At 34.4% G+C, this 23,347-nt stretch overlaps 1 protein-coding gene across 2 annotated transcripts in view; it reads left to right on the top strand.

Moving 5' to 3' along the window:
* ZNHIT6 (zinc finger HIT-type containing 6) overlaps positions 1-23,347 on the top strand; it is a 57,257-nt gene that overhangs the window by 28,924 nt on the left and 4,986 nt on the right. For both annotated transcript variants that reach the window (XM_074266342.1, XM_074266344.1), the window contains 4 exons: positions 2,586-2,654; positions 4,220-4,300; positions 4,911-4,988; positions 20,451-20,575. In XM_074266342.1, coding sequence (XP_074122443.1) covers positions 2,586-2,654; positions 4,220-4,300; positions 4,911-4,988; positions 20,451-20,575 — 353 coding nt within the window. The remainder of the gene's footprint in view (positions 1-2,585; positions 2,655-4,219; positions 4,301-4,910; positions 4,989-20,450; positions 20,576-23,347) is intronic.

The raw sequence follows: 23,347 nt of genomic DNA on the forward strand, positions 1-23,347 counted from the left end.
AACTTCTTGAATGGCCAAGGAAACACAAAGCATTGAATTCAGTGTATAAACAGAAATTAAATCCTACTTGACTTGTTCAAGTGCATCCAACTTTTAAAATAACTCATTTCTAGAAATTGACATCATAGTCTTTAGCATTTCATCACAGAACAAAGGGAATTGTCAAATTCTGACAGATTGTTATGATTTCTGCTTGATGGTCTTCTCCATTACTATCTTCTGCCATGCTAATCTGGCACTCACTCCTCCAAGGGAGCAATAAGTACCTTTTAATAGACTATGCTACTTCCATGCATCGTGGCCTGCCTCAGGTGTCCTTTTTCCATACATTAGAATGCAAGTTATAGATAGTTAAAGATAATAAATGAATTTCAGTCTGAAATTATTTTTTATTTTCATTATATGTGTATAGTCATCATTTTGTACATGTAGGTATATTTGTGAGCAGGTACAAAGCGCTTTGGAAAAATTACTTGGCTTGGAGTTAACCTGTAATGTTTGTGCTAGCTTTCTGGAGGTCTTATGGAAGGGCCTTGGTCTCAGCAGGATAGATACCAAAAGAATGGATAAGAATAGAGTCCAAAGTCTTTATTGTCTTTTACTCAGTCTGTGTCTGTCATAGTCTGACCCAGTCTCTTCTAGCAGTCTACCAGTCTGACTTCTCTCAAAGCCTTCTTGAGCTTCTTTTATAAGTTGACATGGTGAGTTTAAAGCAGTGTCTCCTCTTAAAGTGTCATATAATGATTGTAATTGATAGATAGTTAAGCCAAACACTGGACGCATCCATTGGATATCTCCTATCAGTTTTTGAAAGTCATTTAAGGTGTTCAGTTTCTCTGTTCTTAAAGAAAGTTTTTGTAGTGTAAGGCACCTTAGGGTATATTTCATATCCTAAATATTGAAAAGGAGCATGTCTTTGAATTTTTTCTGGAGCTATATGCAATTTGTAGTTCCTTAAGTGTTTCCATGGTCTTTTGCTTCTAACATTTGCTCCTCAGGTGCACATCCCAATATATCATCCATGTAATGTAACAACATAACTTTTGGAAATATTTTTCTTACTGAAGTAAGAGCAGCAGCCACATACATTTGACACATAGTAGGGCTATTTTTCATTCCCTGTGGCAAAACTGTCCATATCTTTTGTAAGGCTCAGCTAAATTAATGCTGGACACTGAAAAGGCAGATCTTTTCATATCCTCCTTATCTAGAGGAATAGAATAAAAACAACCCTTAATGTCTGTAATTCAAAAGAGGCCATTCCAGGATGAAGAGTTCCCATAGTTTCCATCTGTTCATTTATCTTTCTTAAATCAGTCAACATATCCTCCATTTTCCAGATTTCTTTTTTACAACAAATACAAGGGAATTCCAAGGACTTAGAGGAGGTTGTAAGTGTCTTTGGTCAAGTTGCTCCTGTACTATATCTAATAATGCCTGAATCTTATTATCACTCACTAAGGCCCACATAGGTGTATCAGTTTTCCATTGAATGGGAACAGGTGAGAGTGCAGGCAGGTCTTCAACAGCAGCCTGCCTAAAAAGCTGAAGTACTCATTTGTAATCCTGTTGTAAAATCTCTCTTCCCCACAAATTGATAGGGATTTTTTCAACTACAAAAGGAGTAAAAACTGTTTCACCTTCAAATATCCATCTCAGAGGGACAGCACTAACTTCAGCTGATATTGATCCTCCTATGCTAGACATATAAGTTTTGGCCAATGACTGGGACAATAGGCACCTTTAATGACTGTACGATCTGCACCCATGTCTTCCAACATTTCCAATGGTATGCCATTTACATAGACCTATCTTTAATCCTGGCTGTTGGTGCTTGCTGGATGATCTTGGGCAAATTACTTTAACAAACTGTTTCTATCCTCGGCCCTAGGAAATAGAAACCGATCTTTGTATTGCCTCTCTGCTGTACTTGTTTGACTTTTATTTATTCTTTTAGATGTTAACCTGATTTTCTGCTCTCCTCATCTCTTGTATTTGGTCTCTTGCTCTTTATCCAGTCACCAATTCTTGCCTAATCCCTTTGAATGTATTTTTTAATCTATTTGAGTATTTGTCTGGTGATTTTTTTTTCCTTTTTTTTTTTTTTTTTTTTTTTAAATCATTTTTAGCTGATTTACTTGCCCTGGAGTATTTTTTAGTTGGAATAGGTACCTTACTCATTTTGAAAACTTTGGTTGGACTTTAATTTTCTTGGATGGTTTTTAGCCTTTTGGCTTCTCTTTGGGCTTTGGAGGGGGCAGTGGGTCAGGGGAGACTGGCTGTGTGCTAAGCCCTATCCCTCTTGGATTATTCTCAGAGTGTTTTTAATACCTTAAAGCATTACACAAACTTGAACTATCACCATTATTTTTCCTTGTAAAAAGTATGCACCAGAATTGTCAAGAGTGGAACTTAAAATTCTCTAAAAAAGCAAAATATTTCTTTGTGGAAAAAGCATTGAATTTCAAGAATATTACTTTTAAAAGATAATCATTTTGATCATTAGTTCAAAGAAATTATTTTTGTAACTTAATTTAACATTAATTTATCTGTGTAATAATTGCTATTATTTTATTACATTTTAGAGAGCAGCGTTTCTATTGGCATCTGAAACTCCTGTTTCCTCAGAGTCATGCTGAATATGTGGAGAAAGGGTATGATTTACTTGTGCCTGTATAAAGAAATCATTTCAGTAGACAGAAACCTCATTTAGTAGAATGAATATCAAAGGATTTCTTAGATCCTGAAGAATGGAATTTTAAAGCTGACAGAAAAGATTGTATCATAAAGGAAAGATAGTTTGGCCCTACTACATCTTATACCTGAGGAATTTGAGATCTCTAAAAAAAATGTTTAGAGTTATCAGTTAATAGTAAAAGTTCTATGTGAAGATAATACAAGTAAGGGTATAACAGAATTTTAGACTTAGAAATAAACTATTTCATTATAAAAGTTAATAAATAATTGCAGAATACTACTTTCATTTATTTCCAAGTGCCTATGTTTAAATAGACTGCCAATAAATGATAAGGTAGAGGCATTTATATATACAAGTATGTTACAAACACATACATTCATGCATACACTCACATAATGCCAGCCTTATCTTTTTTATATTTTTGACACTTAAAGGTGATTGTGTTCTCCTTGCAAAAAGTAGAACTTAGATTTATTCCTTTAGGTTGCTTTGAGGAAAGTTCGCATAATATGCATTGTTATCACATTCATGGTTGTTGTTCACTTCAGATTGTCAATTTGGACTTCCATGAAGTTCTTTGAGCTTTTCTCTAAGGCTAATCTTATATCAAAAATAAGGAAAGTCCTTTTTTTTTTTTTCTCCTGAGTATGCATACAATTGTATGCAACTGAATGAATAAGAAATACATATATATAAAATTAATTTTTTTTATTTTTATTTATTTATTTTTTTTTTTTGAGGCTGAGGTAAAGTGACTTGCCCAGGGTCACACTGCTAGGAGGTGTTAACTGTCTGAGATCAGATTTGAACTAGGGTCCTCCTGAATTCAAGGCTGGTGCTCTATCCACTGCACCACCTAGCTGCCCCCTTTATATATTATTTCAAACATCTTGCTGAGCAGTTTTGTGGTTTGAAATGATATATATGAAGAAGTTGAAAAACTAGTATTACTTTGTGGGTAAAAATTCTTTTATCTGTCCTCAACAGTTAGAGTGGCGAAACTTTTTACCTTTTTAGCCATAAGCAAACATTTTTTTTTCTTTAATAAGGCTAATTCCATTTTTGCAAGTTCATATTAATATTCATAATTTGATTATAGTAAAATTCTCAAGATTTTTAATGAGGTTATAAGTATGACCAAAAAGTCTTATAAGCATTTTATAGAATAATTTTTGTTTAAAAGCATGTTTAGGGAAAGCATATAAATTCAGAAATTACTTAGATGTAAAAAACAAAAGATGATCAGACTTCTTTAAAAAGTTAATCAAAATGCAAAGGTTCCATTGGTTTTTCTTTCTTTTTTTTTTTTTTCTGAGGCTGGGGTTAAGTGACTTGCCCAGGGTCACACAGCTAGGAAGTGTTACGTGTCTGAGACCAGATTTGAACTCCAGTCCTCCTGAATTCAAGGCTGGTGCTCTATCTACTGCACCACCTAGCTGCCCCCTCCATTGGTTTTTAAACTTTACATCTTCAATAGAGAATCACAAATGTTATCCTTTGTCTTTTCTTTTTTGTAAAAAGAGTGCCTGGTGATAAGAAGCTTCATGAAATCTTAAGAACCTACATTGATCCTGAAAAATCTGATCCTGTAATTCGTCAGAGGTATGCTTTTAAAATCTCAAAACTTTCTGAAGTTGGATTATGGACATCAATGGTTTCTAAATCACTCTCCAGTTACTATTTTATCAGCTTCATTATGATGTAGCTCCAGGGAAACTTGAAGTATAGGTTTAGACTGACTATACACTGAAGTGTCTTATATGCTCCCAATTTGTATTCATCTTTCTCCTCACTCAAAGCTGAGCCAGAGGGATGCCAACCTCAATATCAATATATTTGGAAAGGCATTTGTGCCTTTTTACAATCAAATAATTAAGAGATTCCAAATACTTGGCTGTAAAAAAGTGTTATACTTCGGATAAATTACCTTCAAGTACTAACTAGACCTAGTATATTAAATGAAATTTTTTTAAAAACTAAATGAAAATGACAATCAGATTAGCATAATTGGGTAAAAGGAATATTTTCAAATGAAGATCTTTAATGGAATAATGAGGGGGGAAAAAGGGTTGGGATGGATTGTTTTTTCTTACATCAAGATACTGGTTGGAAAATATCTTTTGCTGTATCTGTCTTGAGGGATAATAAGAAATCAAGTTTGTTTCTTTTGTTGTTACAGAATGTTACTAATTAAGGAATAACTGAATTTCAGGTTAAAAGCTTATGTGTTTTCTGAGAGTGGTGTACAAATTTTAATGAAGATTGAAAACATGCAGCATAACTTAATCAGGTAAAATTCTCTTCATTCCCAGATGTGCTTCCAAACATTGATCTATCCAAGTAATTGATGTTGTTAAAAATCATTTTTGTGTCATGCCATTTGACTTTAAATTTTTAAATTTCATGAACTTCACAAAGAGTTCAAATGTTTAAATGAACTTGAAGCAAACAAACATGACCTAAGAAAGTAACAAGCAAAAATAAAGTTCCATATTAAAAACCTAAAAATGCTACTTTCAGTTATAGAAAGTAACTCAAATATTGTTTTTTGGATGTCATAAAATTGCTTCTTTGCCAGAATAAAGGCAGACAGGGAATTACCTTTAACTTCAAAATTTGAATGACATTTGCGAGGAGGAAAAAAAGTAGCACTCCTATTGGTAACTACTCTTAGAATTCTTCTTCCATTAGAATTTTAATTCTAAAATTGATTCTCTTTATCTTATAATAAATACCATTGGAATTTGGTTGCAACCAAGGAAACCCTAACTCATCTTTACATTTCCAAGTTTCATACTGTTTAAGTAAGAGAAATATTAAATATTGAAAATTCTAGATATTCGAATCCACCAGAATCAATTCTTATTTGAATAAGTACGTGATAACTATAGTAATTGTATGATATATGTAAAATTGAATAATCAAAAGTAATAGCTTGTTTGTGTAGCTTTAAGAATTGTATGGAACTAGGCATATTTTCTCTCCTTTTATTTTTAGAATTATGATTTGAGGGAAGTAAGAACTACACGTTTCTGTGGGATTTTTAGGGAATCTAAAATTCTGTCAAATTGAGAGCAGGGCAAACCAGGATGGCAAGACAGCTTAAAAAAATCTGGAGATGTCTGTTCTAATCTTGGCTCCATTATCTGTGCATTAAGAATGGAGCAGATAAAACTTTGAGTGCTTCAGTCTCTTCATCTATTAAGTGGATTAGAAAGATCCTTTTTAAGTTGTAAGTGTTGTAAATTATTTGTAAGTGATGAGTTAGGGATATTATTAAGATGCCAATTGTATGTGAGATAGTATTTCTAAAGCTCTTAGCAAAGTGCCTAACACACAGTAGGCAACTTAATGAGTGCCTATTCCCTTGTCTTCCCTTCCCCCCCATAAAAAAGAGAAGTTAGAGAAAGGCACATTTTTAGACTTTATGTAAAAAGACATGATCTCTAACAGTGACAGCTATCCAGGTGGTTGGTAGTTGAAAATTCATTAATTCAGCAATTTAATTGGAACAATGTCATCAATCACAGTTATTTAACACAAAAAGCATTGTCTCAATAGGGAGGAACCTCCCTGTTACATGAAAGTGTTAGGTGAAAGTAGAACTGGAAAGATCTTGGTTCAGTTGGCAGTGTTAGAGAGAAGATACTTATTCTGGATTGGAGGCTGGACTGGTGTGAATTTTGAGGCTGTGATTAGAAAGCCTACTTTGTAAATTAATACAGGCTGATTTTTTCAAAGTCAAAACTACATAAATATGCCCATATCAAATAAATAATGTTGAAGCTAGAAAAAATTTTTTTTCAACTTCTTGCTATACTAGGAGTAAAAAGCAATTTCTCCTGAAGAATATTTTTACATTAAAAGAAAATATTAAAAAGAAAATATAAAAGTTCTATAAAATTGATCATTGAAGGAATATTGACTGAACCCTAGCTTGCATATTAGAATAGGGTTCCCTTCAATCCAATAATTTCTGGTAGTTTTTTTGAAGTTATGGATTGCATAGTGTTGTTTTAACTGCCATTCCAATAGGTTGTTTGTCCCTTGCCTTTAGAAGGCACTTTCCTAATCATATCAATTAATGCAGATTTCTTTTGACATAATTTGAGAGGGCATTTTCTCTGGCCATTCTCCAGGCCTGGAATGCTTTTCCTCTTCCACTTTAAGTATTGACTTTCTCCAAGTCCAAGCTAGAATTCCATCTTTTACAGGAAGCTTTCCTCAACCCCTCGTAATTCCAGAGCTTTCCCTCTGTATGTATTTGTTTGCCTGCTTTTTCCCATTTGATTATAGGCTTCTTGAGGACGGATCGTTTTTTGCCTCAGCGTCCAAGTACAGGGCCTAACATATAGTTGACTGCTTAGTCAATATGGATTGGCAGGCAGCTAACAGATAAGCCACCTTTGGCTTGTGGGCATTACAATATTTGTTGGTTTCTGACCTTGAGTGGTTCCCCTGACCTTTTGGAACTTCATTTCTTGCTGAAATAAGGGCTTTGAGTTATGTAATTTGACTAGAATTTGAATTACTTATCGAATGCTAGAATTAGAATCACAAACTATCAGAGTTGAGAGGTACCTCAGGTCCCTTCCAGCCCACCCTGTACTTCACATTATTCCCCTTTTCTCTTTATCCCATCCTCTCATGAGGAGATACAGAGAGATTAGAACTTCTTGTTGAAAACTAGGTCTCTAGTTGTACCTTTGGTCTCATCTCCAGCCTCTAGTTGTACATTTTTGGTCTCACCTTCAGATTTCTTTGGCAGGCTGACCCAATATTCATCCTACCTTCTCTCTGGCCTAGTCTCCCCTCTACTTAAATTACCCACATTGTCCCTGATTCTTAGAGTTCTTCCCCCTTATTTAATTCTTTCCATCCTTCCACATCTCTGCTCTCTTTCCCAGACCAACTGTAGGCACAAGCGATCATTCTTGTTTTCTCTACTCCTTCCCCTTTTTCTCTTTTCATCTGTTTGTATCCTGGTCTCCAACTTGATCACCCAACTGAAACTAAACTGCCCTATAGAGTCACCCGTGATCTCTTCGTTGCTAGATCAGATGTCCTTCTCTACCCCTCCCCTACTTCAATCTTCTCATCCTCTCTATAGAATTTGATTTTATTTACTATTTTTTTCCTCCTTGGATTCTCTCTTGGTTTCATGCCTATTTTTTTAATTATTTAACTGGATGTATCCCAAAGAATTTATCCTGAGCCCTCTTCTTTCTATACTTTGTTAGTGAATTCATTTCTCATAGTAGTTATTATCTTTTCTGCACATAAGTCCCAGATTGATATAACCAGCTTTGTTCTTAGCCTCTAATCCAGATTACCAACTCCCTAACAGGCATTTTGAGCCAGATGTTCCATAGGGAAACAGCATGGGAAAAAGCCTGAATTTGGGGCCAGAAGCCTTGGAACTCAGCTTGCTCCCTCTGTGATCTCCAATAAATCATCTGACCTCAGAGAATTTAGTTTCCTCATTTGTCAAATGAGGCTTAAGTGTCATCTGAGGTCCCTTATAGTTCTAATTCCATGGTCATATATGTGAAACAGAAGTTATCTTTGACTCTCCATCTCATCTGCTTCCTTCCCAAGAGTGCCACCATCTCTAGAGTCTCATGGCTTCAAGAGTTACCTTCAACTACTTGTTCTCTTAGACTTATTATTACTCTTCTCCATGCATCTTGTGGTCCAGCCAAATGGGCCTCTCGGGGGTCTCTTATTGCATGACGTTTCATCTCCTGACTCCATCCCATCACCTGGAATATCCATGTCTGAATTCCCGCCTTCCCCACCACCTTCTCTCTAGGATTCAGTATCTCCAGATGTCATTAGCCCTTTCATGCTGACACTAAAGTACATAATTCCCCCTCATGAGTTTGGTTTTATTTTGTATATATTTAAACTCATTTGGCTGATAGAATGTAATCTTCTTAAGCAAAAACTGTTTGGGAATTTTGTGTGATTCTGTTCATAACCCCCGAATCCAGCATTTATCATCATATAGTAAGATGCTCAGACTAGCTCTGACTTAAAGAAATTATTCTTTACATCAAGCCTGACTTTGCTTCTGTAATTTCTATCCCTTGCTCCTAACTCTGCCTTCTAAGATAGAAAAGGATAATTATTTCCCCACATATAATAGCCTCTTGAATAATCAATAAATCATATGTCCTCTGAGCTTCTCTTCTGTAACCTTCACACAATCTTTCAAACTATTCTTCTTTAGCATGATTTCAGTACTTTCACAATCTGAGTTCCCCTCCTCTGGAAATTCTCCAGACTATCAATATCCTTCCTAAAATGTGGCATTTAGAAATGAATATAACATTTTATATTTTGTTTAAAACAGTACCATAGGACTATCATCTCATTCCTGCAATCTGTACCTCTAAAATTTTGATGCATCCTAAAATCACATTAGCTTCCCCTGCCTGCCGTATCATACTGTTGACCTAGAGAGTTCTTTCAGACAACAAATTTCTGTCTAGCTAATGCCTTAATTCCTTACTCCATGTAAGCCATCTGATCCAGCTGCCTTGTACATATCATAGTCAGTTAAGTGTTAATTTATCCCAAAAGAGTGTGTGTAAAGCTGATGTCCACTTGTAATATTGTGTTTTTTCTTTCTCTTCCCCTCGTTCATTTTTTGTGCCCATTATAAACAATTAGATCATAAGGACAAACATAAAGAAACAAGAAAATAAATGCTTTTGACTGGAACATTTTGATTAAACAACAGCAGATCTAGTTCAAGTATTGTGTGTAGTAAGTAACACAGTAGAAAGATTGGTAGATTTGGAGGTAGACTTGCTTTTGAATATTGACCCTTCTTCCTCATCTTATCACTTTATTTAACTTCCTAAGCTTCAGCTTCTGTGAGAAGGTATGACTAGATTAAGTCTTGACCTTTTTTGTGGATCCCTTTGGTAGACTGGTAAAACCTATAGACCTTTTCTCCAAATATATTAATTAATCTAGATTGTTTTTATTTTAAAAAGTTTATGCATTAAAATTGTTATTTTCTTAAATTGGACTAATAACTAGGGGAAGAAGGATTAATAATAATACTTTGAAGAATAGAATTGCCAGTTTGCACCTTAGAATGAAAATTTTTTTTAGTGCTACTGAATTGTATTTGTTAATTCGGAATTTCTTTTTGTCTTCATCTTACCCTTAAAAGAAACCTAGAGATTTTGGAAATTAAGAATATTTAAATGACAGTGATGCAATATTAAATCTATCACAGAACATTAAAAAGAATTCCAGAATTTCTAAGCACATTCTTAACTACTTTCAGCTGCTTTCTACTTATATAAACAGAGAGAGTATGCTGTTGGCCTCTATGAAAACTTCTTGAATGTAACTTTGTGGTGAGGGAACGTTTTAATAAGCAAAGGCAAGCCACTTCTTTTTAGATCTCATTTACATTATTTTTCCTAATTTCCCTTTTGGAATTTCTTTAGTACCACTGACATTTCCTGTAATCAATCCAGAGAAGAAAGTACACTTCGGTAATAATAATCATGTTCAACTCCATTAGAAGGCAGTGAATCTAAAGGCTTTTCTTGGACATTAGCTTCTAGATGACAATGTGGGACATAAAACTAACTCCCTCAAGAAGCTTAGCATATACTAGAAATCATAGTAAAAAAGTAATGCTTCTCTGCAGCAATTAGAACATACCTAAATGTTCATCTACATTTAGTAGCCTATTTCATATGTGCTATAGAATATTTGGAAGTAATAATGGGGAAATAAATCTAGAAGAATAGGTTATAGTCAAATTGTAAAAGGTTGGAAATGCTGGGTGGCCATGGGATTCCTGAATGTGGGAATGGTGAAACTAGACCTGGGCCATGGGAGATCACTTTGCCAGTTTTGTGGAGAGTGAAGAGACTGAGCACAGATACTTGTCAATGACCTGTTTCATTTTTTGAGAAAGGCTTTGTGAGCTTGGGCAGAGATACAAGTGGGCCGAGCACTGAGTCTGGCGTTAGAGGACATGGAGTCACATTTTTGCCTTTGACCTGGCCCATATGATTTTGGATAAGTCACTCAACTCTCATGGACTCAATGTCTTCATCCTCAGAGTAAAGGGATTAGGCTAAAAGGCCTCTGAAGTCACTTCTTGGGATAAATTTGTGTTTCTATGGGTGAAAAAGAGAGGAATATATTAGAGATGATGGGGTCTATAGTGACACTATTGGCCATCTAAATATGATCAAAAAGTGGTCTTCTGGCCCTTACTTGAAGACTTCCAAGAAGGCTTATGAAGCCCATTTAGTTCTTCATTGGGATGTGGGAAAGAGGAATAAAAGATTACTTTAAAGATGCATACCAGTGTAGCTGGAAAGATAATAATGAAACAGAAGGACAAACAATTGGGGGGACTGGGAAAGACCTCTTACCAAAGCTGAATTTGAGCCAAGTCTTGGAGAAGTAGAATGTCCTTAGCAGTCTTTTTCAACTTTTTAGTGATAGTGATCAAGTTGCAAAAAAGAGAGGAGAGAGTGTTAAGGAATTAGACAGTTTTTTAAACCATCTATAAATATTAACTTATTAGTCAGTACCTTTGATATAAGATCCTTGTCAGTGACCTCTAGTGCTTGCCAGTTGACATACTACTAGATGAACTAATCATCAATCTGAATATTTGCATTTTATGTAAAGCATAAGACAAATCAATACCTGGAGGAACAGGTTCTCCTGAGAAAGACAAGTAAAAGGAATTGGCTAAATTGCTTTTCTCCTTTTATTTCTCCTATTATGTTTACATAATTTCATAGACACTTCATCTTCTCATATTTCAGCATTTGCAAAAAGACCACCATGAAGTTAATTGCAGCTTATGCCCCAACATCTGTTGCCAAGGATAAGGAGACAGAGAAATTGTATAAAGAATTTAGTAATACCCAACAGTTTCAATGAACATATGCTTTAATAGGATTTTAAAGCAAAGGTGAGCATAGAAGAGTACAGTAGAGCCATTTAGAATTCAACATGTTAGAAAAGTTTAGAAAATATGGATCAGAATTGAGAAAGAAAAGAAATTTTATGTCATAAATATTTTTGCTAAGAAAATAGAATAACTTTTGAATGTGTATTGACATGAGTATAATGTTAGATCATTTAAAAAAAAGTTAAAAGACAACAAGAAAAGCACTTTGACTCTGGTCAGGGAAAAGATTCTTAACCGAAGAATAGAAAAAATAGCTAAATAAAAAGTGGTTTTGATTATATGAAACATAAAAGATTTACATGACCCTGAAGACAGAAAATGAAAAGGTAATGAATAGGAAAAGATATTAACAGTCGTCAGCATAAGACTCATCTCTGAAATATATCGGTGCTAATACAAATATAGAACTAAGCACTTTTCTCCAATAATAATTTATCAGTATACAAAGGCCAAAAGATATTGTATGAAAAGGGTTAAAAGAATCATGTAGTGTAAATGACTGGAAATCATGTTCCAAAGAGTTAATCATAAGAGAAGTACAAAGTAAAACAGTTTGTAGCATTCATCTTCCATCTTAGAAACTGGCAAATGCCCCAAAAGAGAGTAGTCAATGTTGGTGGGCTCTCTGGAAAGACAAGCACATAAATGCACAGTTGGAGGAATTGTGGATTGGTTTGATCATTCAGGATATTTGGAATCAAGCAAGAAAAATGAGTAAATTGTATTTTGTAATCCAACATTTGGATTACAATAAGTAATTCCAGTAATGGGTCTGTGCTCCCAAGAAGGCCACAGACAATACTCTAAGATAACAAAAAACTAGAAACAAAAAGGGAATAAATGAAAAACTATAGTCTATGCATGTAATAGAATATTACTGTTCAGTAAGAAGCAATGGAAATGAAAGGTTCACAAATGGAAAAATTGAGATAAGTGCAAAATGAAATAAGCAGAATCAAAAAAAAAATTTATAAAATGTTTGCAACATTTTAAATGAAAAGATCCTTGAACGATACTGAACTTTAGATACCTTAAAAAAAAAAAAAAAATTGGAGAAAAAAAGAATGAAATGCCTCCTTTACAGCTGAGAGCGTGGGAAATAAGTATACACATTGTGAGATTCAGTCAGTGTATCAAATATTTTTGTTTCTCCTTGATGTGAGTGAAGGTCCTGGAGGAATGGGTGCAGAAAGGCCTAAGATGTAATTAACAATTTTTTTTTTTTTTTAGGCTGGGGTTAAGTGACTTGCCCAGGGTCACACAGCTAGGAAGTGTTACGTGTCTGAGATCAGATTTGAACTTGGGTCCTCCTGACTTCAGGGCTGGTATTCTATTCACTTCGCCACCTAGCTGCCCCTGTAATTAACAATGAACATAAAGCATTTCTGAGACATCAAAAATTAGATAAATACCTCTAGGTAAAAAAGAGAGATGAGAGGCGTCAGTTGTGGTGAGCACCAAATAATAGTGCAGAAAAAAGATTGACTTACCACACAGAAGACAACTACAGGTTTGTTGTCTCTAAACTAGCTATGTATAGTCATATCATCAACTAACTTATCTGAATAAGTTTGGAGTCAATAACAAATTAGAGCAATTAAAAATAGGAAAAGATAACACATGAAGGTATAGACTTTTTAATATTACCTCTTATAAAATTTATTATTTTGCTTCTTAATAGCAAAATATTGGGCATGGGAATATCTAATCCTACTCTTTCATACACTTTCATGAATATGTCAGTTTTCTGCCTCCCTTTCTCCATGTCTTCCTTATCTAAGGAGCTATGATTCTACTCAGGCTCAGTGAATAGATAAATATAGATGGGATAATCTTAAAGGTGAAAAGACTGATGACAAGGAGCATCAGGAAAATTTTGAAAGAAGTAGACATTTCAGGAATCCAACACTTGAGTTGAGGGATTTAGCCGTGGCCACAGCAGAATCAGAAATGCATTATTTAGGGAAAAGTAAGGAGACCAGTTAGATTATCATAAAAATATCCAGAGGATAAATGGGTAATAAGCCTAGAGCCAGCCTTTGAGGTGGCTTTTTCCAACCCAAGAAGTTTAATATCTTACATGTTTTTGGGAACCCCTGAAGGTACATAAGCAGGAAAGACATAGTCAATTTTGTGCATGAGGTAACCTTTGTTGGCTGATATTTTAGCTATTTAGATTTGTAGGATTTATTTTCAAAATAGTATAATACCCTAACTTAGTGGGTAGAGAATTAAAAAGATCTGAGTTCAAGTCTCAGCTCTAACACATCCTACTGAGTGATTTTGAGTAAACTTTATAAGATTATTATTTTTTTTAAGTAATAGGAAACATATGCTAAAAAAATTCTAAAATAATTAGTAGGAAAGATATTGATTTATGTTTCTAGAAGTTCCTAGTAGGAGCTATTGGTGAAATCACAGGCTTTAAAAAAAAAAAAAAAAAAAAAAAAAAAAGGTACTTACAGTTATGAATGAGGTATTTTTTTATTAAGTTCTTTTCAGTTTTCTTTTTTTTTTTTATAAATTTTTTTGACATTATATATGCATGAGTAATTTTTTTTATAACATTATCCCTTGTATTCATTTTTCCAAATTATCCCCTCCCTCCCCTTGATGACAGGCAATCCCATGTATTTTACATGTGTTACAATATAATCTAGATACAATATATGTGTGTAAATCCCATTTTATTGTTGCACATTAAGTATTAGATTCCGAAGGTATAAGTAACCTGGGTAGATAGACAGTAGTGCTAACAATTTCCATTCACTTCCCAGTGTTCCTTCTCTGGGTGTAGTTATTTCTGTCCATCATTGATCAACTGGAAATGAGTTGGATCTTCTTTATGTTGAAGATATCCACTTCCATCAGAATACATCATGAATGAGGTATTTGGATGAAACCAGTTTTGAAACTAAAATCTATTGATGAATTATGTTACTATTTAAGGAGCACTGATAATAGAGAGCTGAGAATTGTACCTGAGAAAAGAGAATGTCAGCAATAAAAAGGCTGGGTGAAAGCTTTCACTAATATTCCATCTGTGTATTAGGTACCTCAGTAAACAGGATTCACTTAATAATTGAGTAGAGAACATAATTCTCATTTATCTGTAATAACCCTAAGTAGAGAAGAAATTTGGCTAAGGCCAATACGGTTTATATTAGAAAACCTTCTAAAAAATATTGCAGAGAAGTATGGTTGGTATATTGAGTACTGCTTAACATAACAGAAGCTGTGAAAGGAATTAAAGTGTACAGAAACCTTGTTGAGATTCAGTTAATCCTAATCATTCCAAGAACAATTAAGGATGAAACTGGAAGAAATCTAAGAAACAGACCAAAACAGAAAGAGTTTGAAAGTTTTTACAACAATTCCCCAACCCTAAGAACATAGAAGAGACATAATGAAAATGGGGACAAGATGAAATAGATTAGTATTCACAGGTCTCTAATATGAATTAGAGATATCAAAGGATTGATTCTCAGATATCTGAAAGAAACAATGGTAATGGAGATGTTGGATATACTTACTATTTAAAAAGACCTCAGAATACCCAGTAATCTACCCACTTATATTTCTCTGTCCCTCTCTCTAAATAATATATGCACTCATTGAGGGGGTGAGTCTTTTTATGTTGCCTACAGTCATGCTTTTGGGAAATGCTCTTCTGTAAGTCATGCAGTCAGATGAAGGGTCTAGAAAAAATAAGACCCCTACTATTTACTGTTTGTTGACTACACAAAAACAGTATAGTCCATTTCCTTAAAAGTTTTCTCCCAACATGGCATTCCACAAGTTTGTCAAATTATCAAATATTTTTCAAAGAACTTTGATCCTTGTTGGAATACATGGGAGCCACCTGACAGTGACTGCTGGAGATCCAACCCAGAATGGATCTCCTCTTGTGAGAGGATGATAACAAGGAGACTGAGAGGCAGGTACTGTTTTCTGACCTCTGACTGAGAGGCCGTTATGTTGTTTGACCTTTCTCCTCTTCCCTCTGCCTCCAGTTTATATCTCGTTCCCAGTTGGCAACACGTGTGTCAGCAAAGGCTTCCCTGCACTCCTTCAGATATTATAATTCACAGCTGTGGAGGCTCTCAGAATTGAGCTGTCCCTTAACAGATCCCCTAGTTATTACAGTCACTCATTGTTTAGTTGTTTTTCAGTCATTATATTTTTCATGATCCCATTTGGGTTTGTTGGATTTTGCTGGAATGGTTTGCCATTTCTTCTAGTTTGTTTGACAGATGAGGAAACTTGAGGCAAACGGTTAAATAACTTGTCCAGGATCACACAGCTAATGTCTGAAGTCAGATTTGAACTCAGAAAAATGAGTCTTTCTGATTCAAAAATCTAGTGCTATTTCTATCACTAGCTACTTAGTGATAGCTAGTGCTATCCTAGCTGCCCTAACAAAGTCAAGTAAAGCATAAAAAAGGGAGACAACCTTTTCAATTGTGTCTGTATTCATTCACTACACAAGATGTTTTGTCTTATAGTAAAACACTACACATAAAAGAGGGATTTCCTTTTGAATTTGTAGTTCTTTACCTTTGAACTTAAAAAAAATTTTTCAATAGCTACTTCAGTATAATTGGTTCCATTTTGTAATCTTATGTATTTTACTTAATGCATTTAAAAACATTCTGAGAAAAGGTTGATGGGTTTCATCAGACTGCTGATGGGGTCTATAGCACACACACACAAAAAGTTAAAAAACCCAACTTTGCTATAGATGGGAGTTCCCCCAATGCAAACTGACATTGTATTATTTGTTCTGTACTTCCTTAAAACATTGCATAGCCTCCTAAATAAGATCTATAATCATTCAAAAGATTTTGGCTGAACTATCAGATGGATCAATGACAAATGATGTTTCCGGTTGACTGGGCTGTTCTGAGAAGGGAAGGAATCAAGCTTGGTACATGTGATTCTTATGAGAAGCTGACAGGTGCTTTTAATGATCTCCCTACCGTCTTCCTGAAATAAAGGTCCATCTTTCAAATACCACTATTCCCCTGAAGATTTTGTATGACTGGAAATCATGTAGTTCTTTTGCTTCCAAAGATTCACAGTTCTTGTGAGTCACCCAAAAGGCATTGGAGAAGTGTGTAATAGTCCTAAATAGTCTTATATATGTCCTAAGAAGATTATTGTGCACAAGCAGTAACATAAAGGAAATAATTGTGGGGGAGAGGGTTATGAATAGAAAAATTCAGTAGATGAGTCAGATCACGCGATTGATGTGCCATGTTGGTATTTGGGTAGTGTTAAATCTTGGAAAAAAGTCCCAAGTAAGTAGATGTATGCACTTGGACGAGAGCACTTAGTGATTCCTGGGTTGTAATTTGCACCCTTAAAGGGACAGTATACACTTATTTAATTACAAACATCAAATTATTAAATAAGTAGTAGTAAAGAACAGACTTGAAATGAGTAAAGATGAGAAACAGAATATACCAGCATGCTACATACCTAGTAAACATTTTTGAAAGAATTTGTGGTGAAATAGCCTCAGCATTTCAGTATTCATCAAATTACATTCTTACATTCTTTTATAAATAATGTATCTATGATGGCCTTTCCACATTGCAGAATGAGGATTGTTTTTTATACCTTTTGTAAAACTGTTGAACTCTTATCACAAAAAAACAAGGTTCAGACACCTTCACACTTGGAAATTTCATATTAAGGGCTACTAGAATAGAAAAGCTCTTTTTCCATTAAAGAAAGCCTTGTTTCATCACAAAGTTTGGAAGATAAGCTTTGCTGTAGGTGTGCCCTTTTTTTCCCCAGCATGGGTAATGGTAGTTATATGAATTAAAAAAAAAAAAAAAATCAAATGCAAAAAATGATAGGAATCAGATTCTTTTAAATTTAATGGAATATAAGAAATACGTTAAAAGAATGTTAACTCATAGATAAGGTCTGTTTCTAATAGTACTGGGACATTGTGAGTTACAGAAATTGTCACATAGAAATATTTGGACAAAAATATTAAAGTACCAGGAATGAATTAGATCTATTTCATCTGCATTTAGTTGGGTTTTGTATTGTTTGGATTATCTAATAGTAAACTTACAAGACTTTATTCTTTTAAGCTAAATTTTTAAAGTGCCTTCTCATTGCTGTATAACATTTTGGCTTTAAAGTTAAATTTTTCCACTCCACTTATTTTCCTTCCAGCTTTTTTCATTGTTTACATAACTTAGTTCCTGATACAAGTTCACCTTATTTTGAAGAACAGTAAAATTTTAGTGAATTTTAAGCACTTTGCATTTGATTTAGGAGCCATTTGATTCAGTTCAGTAGTGTTAAAAATTGTGTTCAAAAGCATTATTTTTCAAAAATTTCTGGTGTTTTGGTAGATTTTTATTGATCTCATTAAAGGTAATAGAAAAAAAAAAGATTAGAAACTCAATTTTGCCCTTCTAAATGCTAGTAAATTTATCAAGAATTCTAGATTGAGAAACATGCTTATACAGAATGAAATTTCAAGTGCTGTATTTAGTAGATGGATATCTTCTGCTTATTTACTTTTTTTCACATCAATTAATTTAGTGGAAGGGAAAACCATCTTCAGCAATTATATAGTCCGACCACTACATTTTTTGGTGAGGAAATTAAAGTGTAGAGAATTATGTTGTTTTGTGGGTTTAAATATAGAATGTTTATATTTAGCCCAGCATACTGAAATGTACATAACATATAGATTCAGGATAGTGCAAGAAGAAGATAAAGGTAAACTATTTCATGAACTTTTACAGTCATTGTAAAAATTTGGATGGGTGCTGGATATGAGGAGGAATCAATTTGATTTTGCAAATTAGAAGCAGTGACACAGTTAAATAGCTTGACCAAATGTAATTTAACATGCATTTATTAAGTATTTATTATGTGTCAGAAGCTGTATTAGGTGCCAGGACTACAGTGAGATTACTTCCTATCTTTAAGAAACTTAATCATCAACAGGGGAATCATGTATGATAATAATATAAAATATGTACAAAACTCAGAAATTTACACAGTAGGTGTAAGGGTTGAATGAAGATATTTGGGTAATTTTCTCTAGGAAATGGCATTTGAGCTAATTTTTGAAGGGAGCTCAGGATTCCATAAGAAACTAGGAATTCGGCCCTGGACTTCTTAAGCCTCTTTCATTTATATTTAAACTGGTCATCTCTTTAACGGATTGTGTCCAGTTAGCCCCAGAGAACAACAGGAGGAAGCTTCAAAGGGACAAATTTCAGACCACTGTAGGAAGGTATTTCTATTCTAATAATGAGAGTTATACAAAAGTAGAAAACTGCCTCAAAAGGTTGTGGGTTTCCAGTTACTGAAAATCTTCTAGCAGAAACACTAGGTCACTACTTACCAGATCTGATAGGACTTCATTTCAGGGAAGAGATTTGATTATATAACTTAATTTTTTTTTTTTTTTTAATTTTCTTCATTTGCTGGGCTTTAATCAAGCCACCTAATAGGAATTAAAATATATTAGACTAAAAAGAGGAGGAAATAGCAGAGATTTTTGAAAGGCAAAGAGAGCTCTATGTCATCAACTGAATTCTGAAATGAGCGATTTTTCTTTCAAATTGAAAGGCTCAACAGCTAACAGATTTCTGGACTCAGGTCATCTCCTGTGATTATTACATAATTATTACTAAAGTACAAGTTCTTTAGTTCTTTGCTGGGCACCATAAAATATCCCATCTAAGTCATGAGTCAATAGAAATCTGACATGGTATTTGGATTGCTTTTAGTTTTATGGATAACTTTTTTTTTAATATTTGTAGGATATTGCTATAAAGCGGCTATGGTTATAGAGCTCACAGCTATGTGTTTTAATGACTGAGTTAAAACATGGTACTTAAGTGTAATGAAGGTACTTGAGACTGGGGTATGATTCTGTCTTTTGCTAAAATATTTTTCTTAGAATAGGTCATAATTATTTTTGGTCTAGAGAAATATGAAACCAGATATTTTCATGATGTTTTCATCAAAAAGGGGAAAAGAAATTGCTATTGGTTTCATTTTAGTTTTCTTCAAGTCCCATTATGTGCAGCTTCTGCATATCCTTGATGTCTCCTTTGTTGACCAGATTTCATACTTTTCTATTTAATCACTTTAATGGTAAAATAACTTCAGTCTTCAACATTAATGTATGAATTGTCAGTAGACAAAGGTAAAAACATTTAGCAACTGGAAAATGCTAACTAATTTTTTAATATATTAAAATTTCATAAGACCAACTCCACTTTACTTTGGGGAAAAGACTTTACTCTAACTAGCTTCAGCCTTTGTATATGTGTTAATTTTTCAATCTGGTGATTAAGGATTATTTCATTCTTTGTACTTATAGCATTGCCTGAATGACTGAATAATACTTGTTCATTGAATAATAGAATGATCATCCAAAGAGCTAGGTCTTTTCTTGCTACTGTTTAGAGGGAAAGTGCTTAACTCCATTTTGCAAGTGGTCAGAATTGAGACCAAGGTTAGCCTTCTGAGTTCAAAATCTTTCAATAGGAGATCATCTGAAGAGTAGACTATAGAGGTCATCAATGAAAATAGCCCTGCTTTTAGTCAAAAGTCTGAATTTACTTCTTTGTCATCATATGATCTTTGTTGGGTTTTCTCTGAGAAGTAATCAAATTTAAAATCCATAAAGTTTATAAAGGCTTTCATTTTCATGTATCTTGGTCCCAGAATGCTGCTATTTATTTTTTGTTTTTCTTTTCATTCCTGAATGCTTATTTTCTAACCTTAATTTTTTTAAAGGTATTATGAACTGGATCCTTGTCAAAGTCTCACGGACAATTTGAAAGACAAAGTGGTGATTGAGTACCCAACATTACATGTGGTATTGAAAGGATCTAAGAATGACATGATAATCCTTGGCCAAGGTAAATGAAAATTAATGTTTAAGTATTATATGTGTTTATATAATTCCACAAAATAAATAATAATTAAGAATACACATATTAAATGATGGGGAAAAGAGCATTTTTGGTAATTTACTTTTTAATGGTCAGTTAACTGTTGCCAGAAAATAAACAATTCTGCTTTATTGAATATTCTTTAAGTATATGGTTTTAAACCCTTTTTATTTCTTTTCCTTTTGTTGTATAAAGCAGTGGTTATTTAGAAAGCTATGGAATATTTTGAAGATTTATTTAAAATTAGTAAATGCAATGTACTCCAACACAAGAAGCTGTCAACTGGAATTGTCTTATTACTTGGTTTGCATCACCTAATCTTGATGAGAATTAGATAAGGAGTATCTAAATGAAATTAGGCTTAATTGAGATCTAGTGACAGGTTCGGGGTACAGGGAGTCAAATGGAGCTCCCCTGCAACCCCTTTGGATTCGGCACAAGGATGCAGAGTTAAATGAGGTCTAGTAGCAGTGCAAGAGTCCTCTGTAAAGGAATTCACAGATCTGAAAACCTAGATTGATAAAAGAGGTTTATTGTGGGGTTTGGAAGTAAGGTTAAAAGTAGAAAGACACCAGAGCCAGGGCTGGCACTGGTGGGCAAAAATCCTTGACATGGCCGGCATAATGGCCATATTTGGGATTTCTGCAAAGAGGGGACTCCAGTTTTGCCCCTTTTATAATAGGGGGGCTTTTGGTAATCTGAAGGGGCTCATGGGTAGAGTCCCAGATTGGCCTCTGTCTTGAGCTTCAGCCAGGGCTAGAATCTGAATAGAATTCTGTGGGTTTTTAGATAAGGAGGAAGCTGTTTGTGCTTGGGGTGGAGATTGGGAAACCTAAGCAGATCTTTAGAATGGGGGCTGGGACAGCCCAAGTTAGCTCAGATCCTATGGGGGCTGGAAGAGCCTGTTATCTCCCATTGGAATTCAGCCATGGGGATTTGTGGAATCAGAAAGGAATCTTAAAAGGGATCACAGCTCACATCAATCTTAACTGATCTTACATAGTTGGTGATGCAATCTGTTTAGGTATTGGTGATCTTTGTTTCTTAACACACACTTATAGTAATGGAAAAAATTGTTCTGCTCAGATCCTCCTGAAGCATCTTTGGAGAATCAGGCTTTTCTCCACCTGTGTCAAGGAGTGAATTCTATTTCACCTCTCCTTTCTTGCCTTCCTAGGGAAGGGCAGCAGGGCTATCTAGGGAGTGCATTCACTGACCCTTCTCTTTTATCTCTTAGACTGCAGCTTCTGGCAGGGCAGTCCCCAGGTGCCCGCTTTTGCAGACAAGCCACCTTGTCACCTTAGGTTACTTGGCATCTCTCTAACTGGGGTCGTATTCTACATCCTCTCTAGATTGCTCTTGTTATGGTCTTGTGTGAGTGTAGAAGTAGGGTTGTTTATGAGTTTATTAAAGTGATTTGACTTGATGGCTACCTTTATATTTAGGCAGTAGTCCTATCTTGGTCCTTTGTTCCTCTCCACTCCTCCCTCCCATTCTCCCCTAACTAAACCCACCTCCTTTTTGTTTCTTGTTTCTGCTTCCTTGGCTACCTTTGCACCCCCCTTTTGACCAATCTGTACTTTTAGAACTTGCATTCTTCTGAAAGTACACATTCTGACTTAGCTTTAATTTCATTTTTGATATGTCAGTGGATCCCTCTATCTACCTCTCAAAGTTGTTCTAAGGATCAAATGAGGTAATATTTGTAATATTTGAGGTAATATTTAGCACAAGCTTAATAAAAGCTTGTTTCTGCTGCCCTTCCTCTCTCATAATAATATAAATTACAACTCATCCATTCCTGATCTTGCAAAATGTTGTCCATGGCTTCCTGTGAAGGATCCATCCCTCAGAAAAACTTCCTCTGGACCTCTCAATTGATCATCCCTCCTTTTCTGATCATAGCTTATTTTGTATTCCCAATCTATACATTAAATTAAGCTTGGAATCCTTTTAAAAGGAAGATTCAGTAACCTATACAAAGTTCAGTAAGGACTTTTTTGCTTCATATTTTCTTTATTCAAGCCCACAAGATACCATTTCAGATACAAATTGTAATTATAAACCAAACACTTTTAAGAGACTAGAGAAGACTTAATTATTTTACCCCACAAATCCTGCTAATTCTTACATAAACAATACGTGTAAGCAGCAGGAGGCTTCAAGCTCTTTATTCTAACAAGATTTTTTTCCTATAATAGGATTTGAATTAGTTATATTTTCCCTCCTGTTTGTGACACATCTTTTTTTTTTTTTTAAATTGAATTAGTAGTGAAAGAGATATATCCTCAAAATGACCAAAATTTGGCAGTCATTACTTGGAACAAACTCTTGAGATTCCTTAGTTACAAATTGCAGATCCCAAATACTATAGTCTCTCATATTTTATAGAATCATACTTTTGTAGCTATATTATTTTATAATGCTCAAAATAAATCATAAATTAGCTTTAAATTACAAGTTTGTTTTAATCTTAGGTAATAACTTAATTTATTTTATTAATATCTTCATACAATTCTGTCTAAATGTTGGTTTTACTGAAAGCTGTATAGTACTAGCCAGGGCAAACATGTCTGTGTAAATAAACACATCACACACAGCTTCTTTTTTCACCTTGTTTAGGAATGCCAATGAAAGTAGGGCTTCCTGTAGAAATGTGGGAATAAAAGGGCTGCTTTAGGAGTATACTTGAAGTCCAAAGTTGGCATTTTCTGATGGATATGGAAGGCTCTCTGGGTG

Source organism: Sminthopsis crassicaudata, chromosome 4 (assembly GCF_048593235.1).
Source record: "Sminthopsis crassicaudata isolate SCR6 chromosome 4, ASM4859323v1, whole genome shotgun sequence".
NCBI lineage: Eukaryota > Metazoa > Chordata > Mammalia > Dasyuromorphia > Dasyuridae > Sminthopsis > Sminthopsis crassicaudata.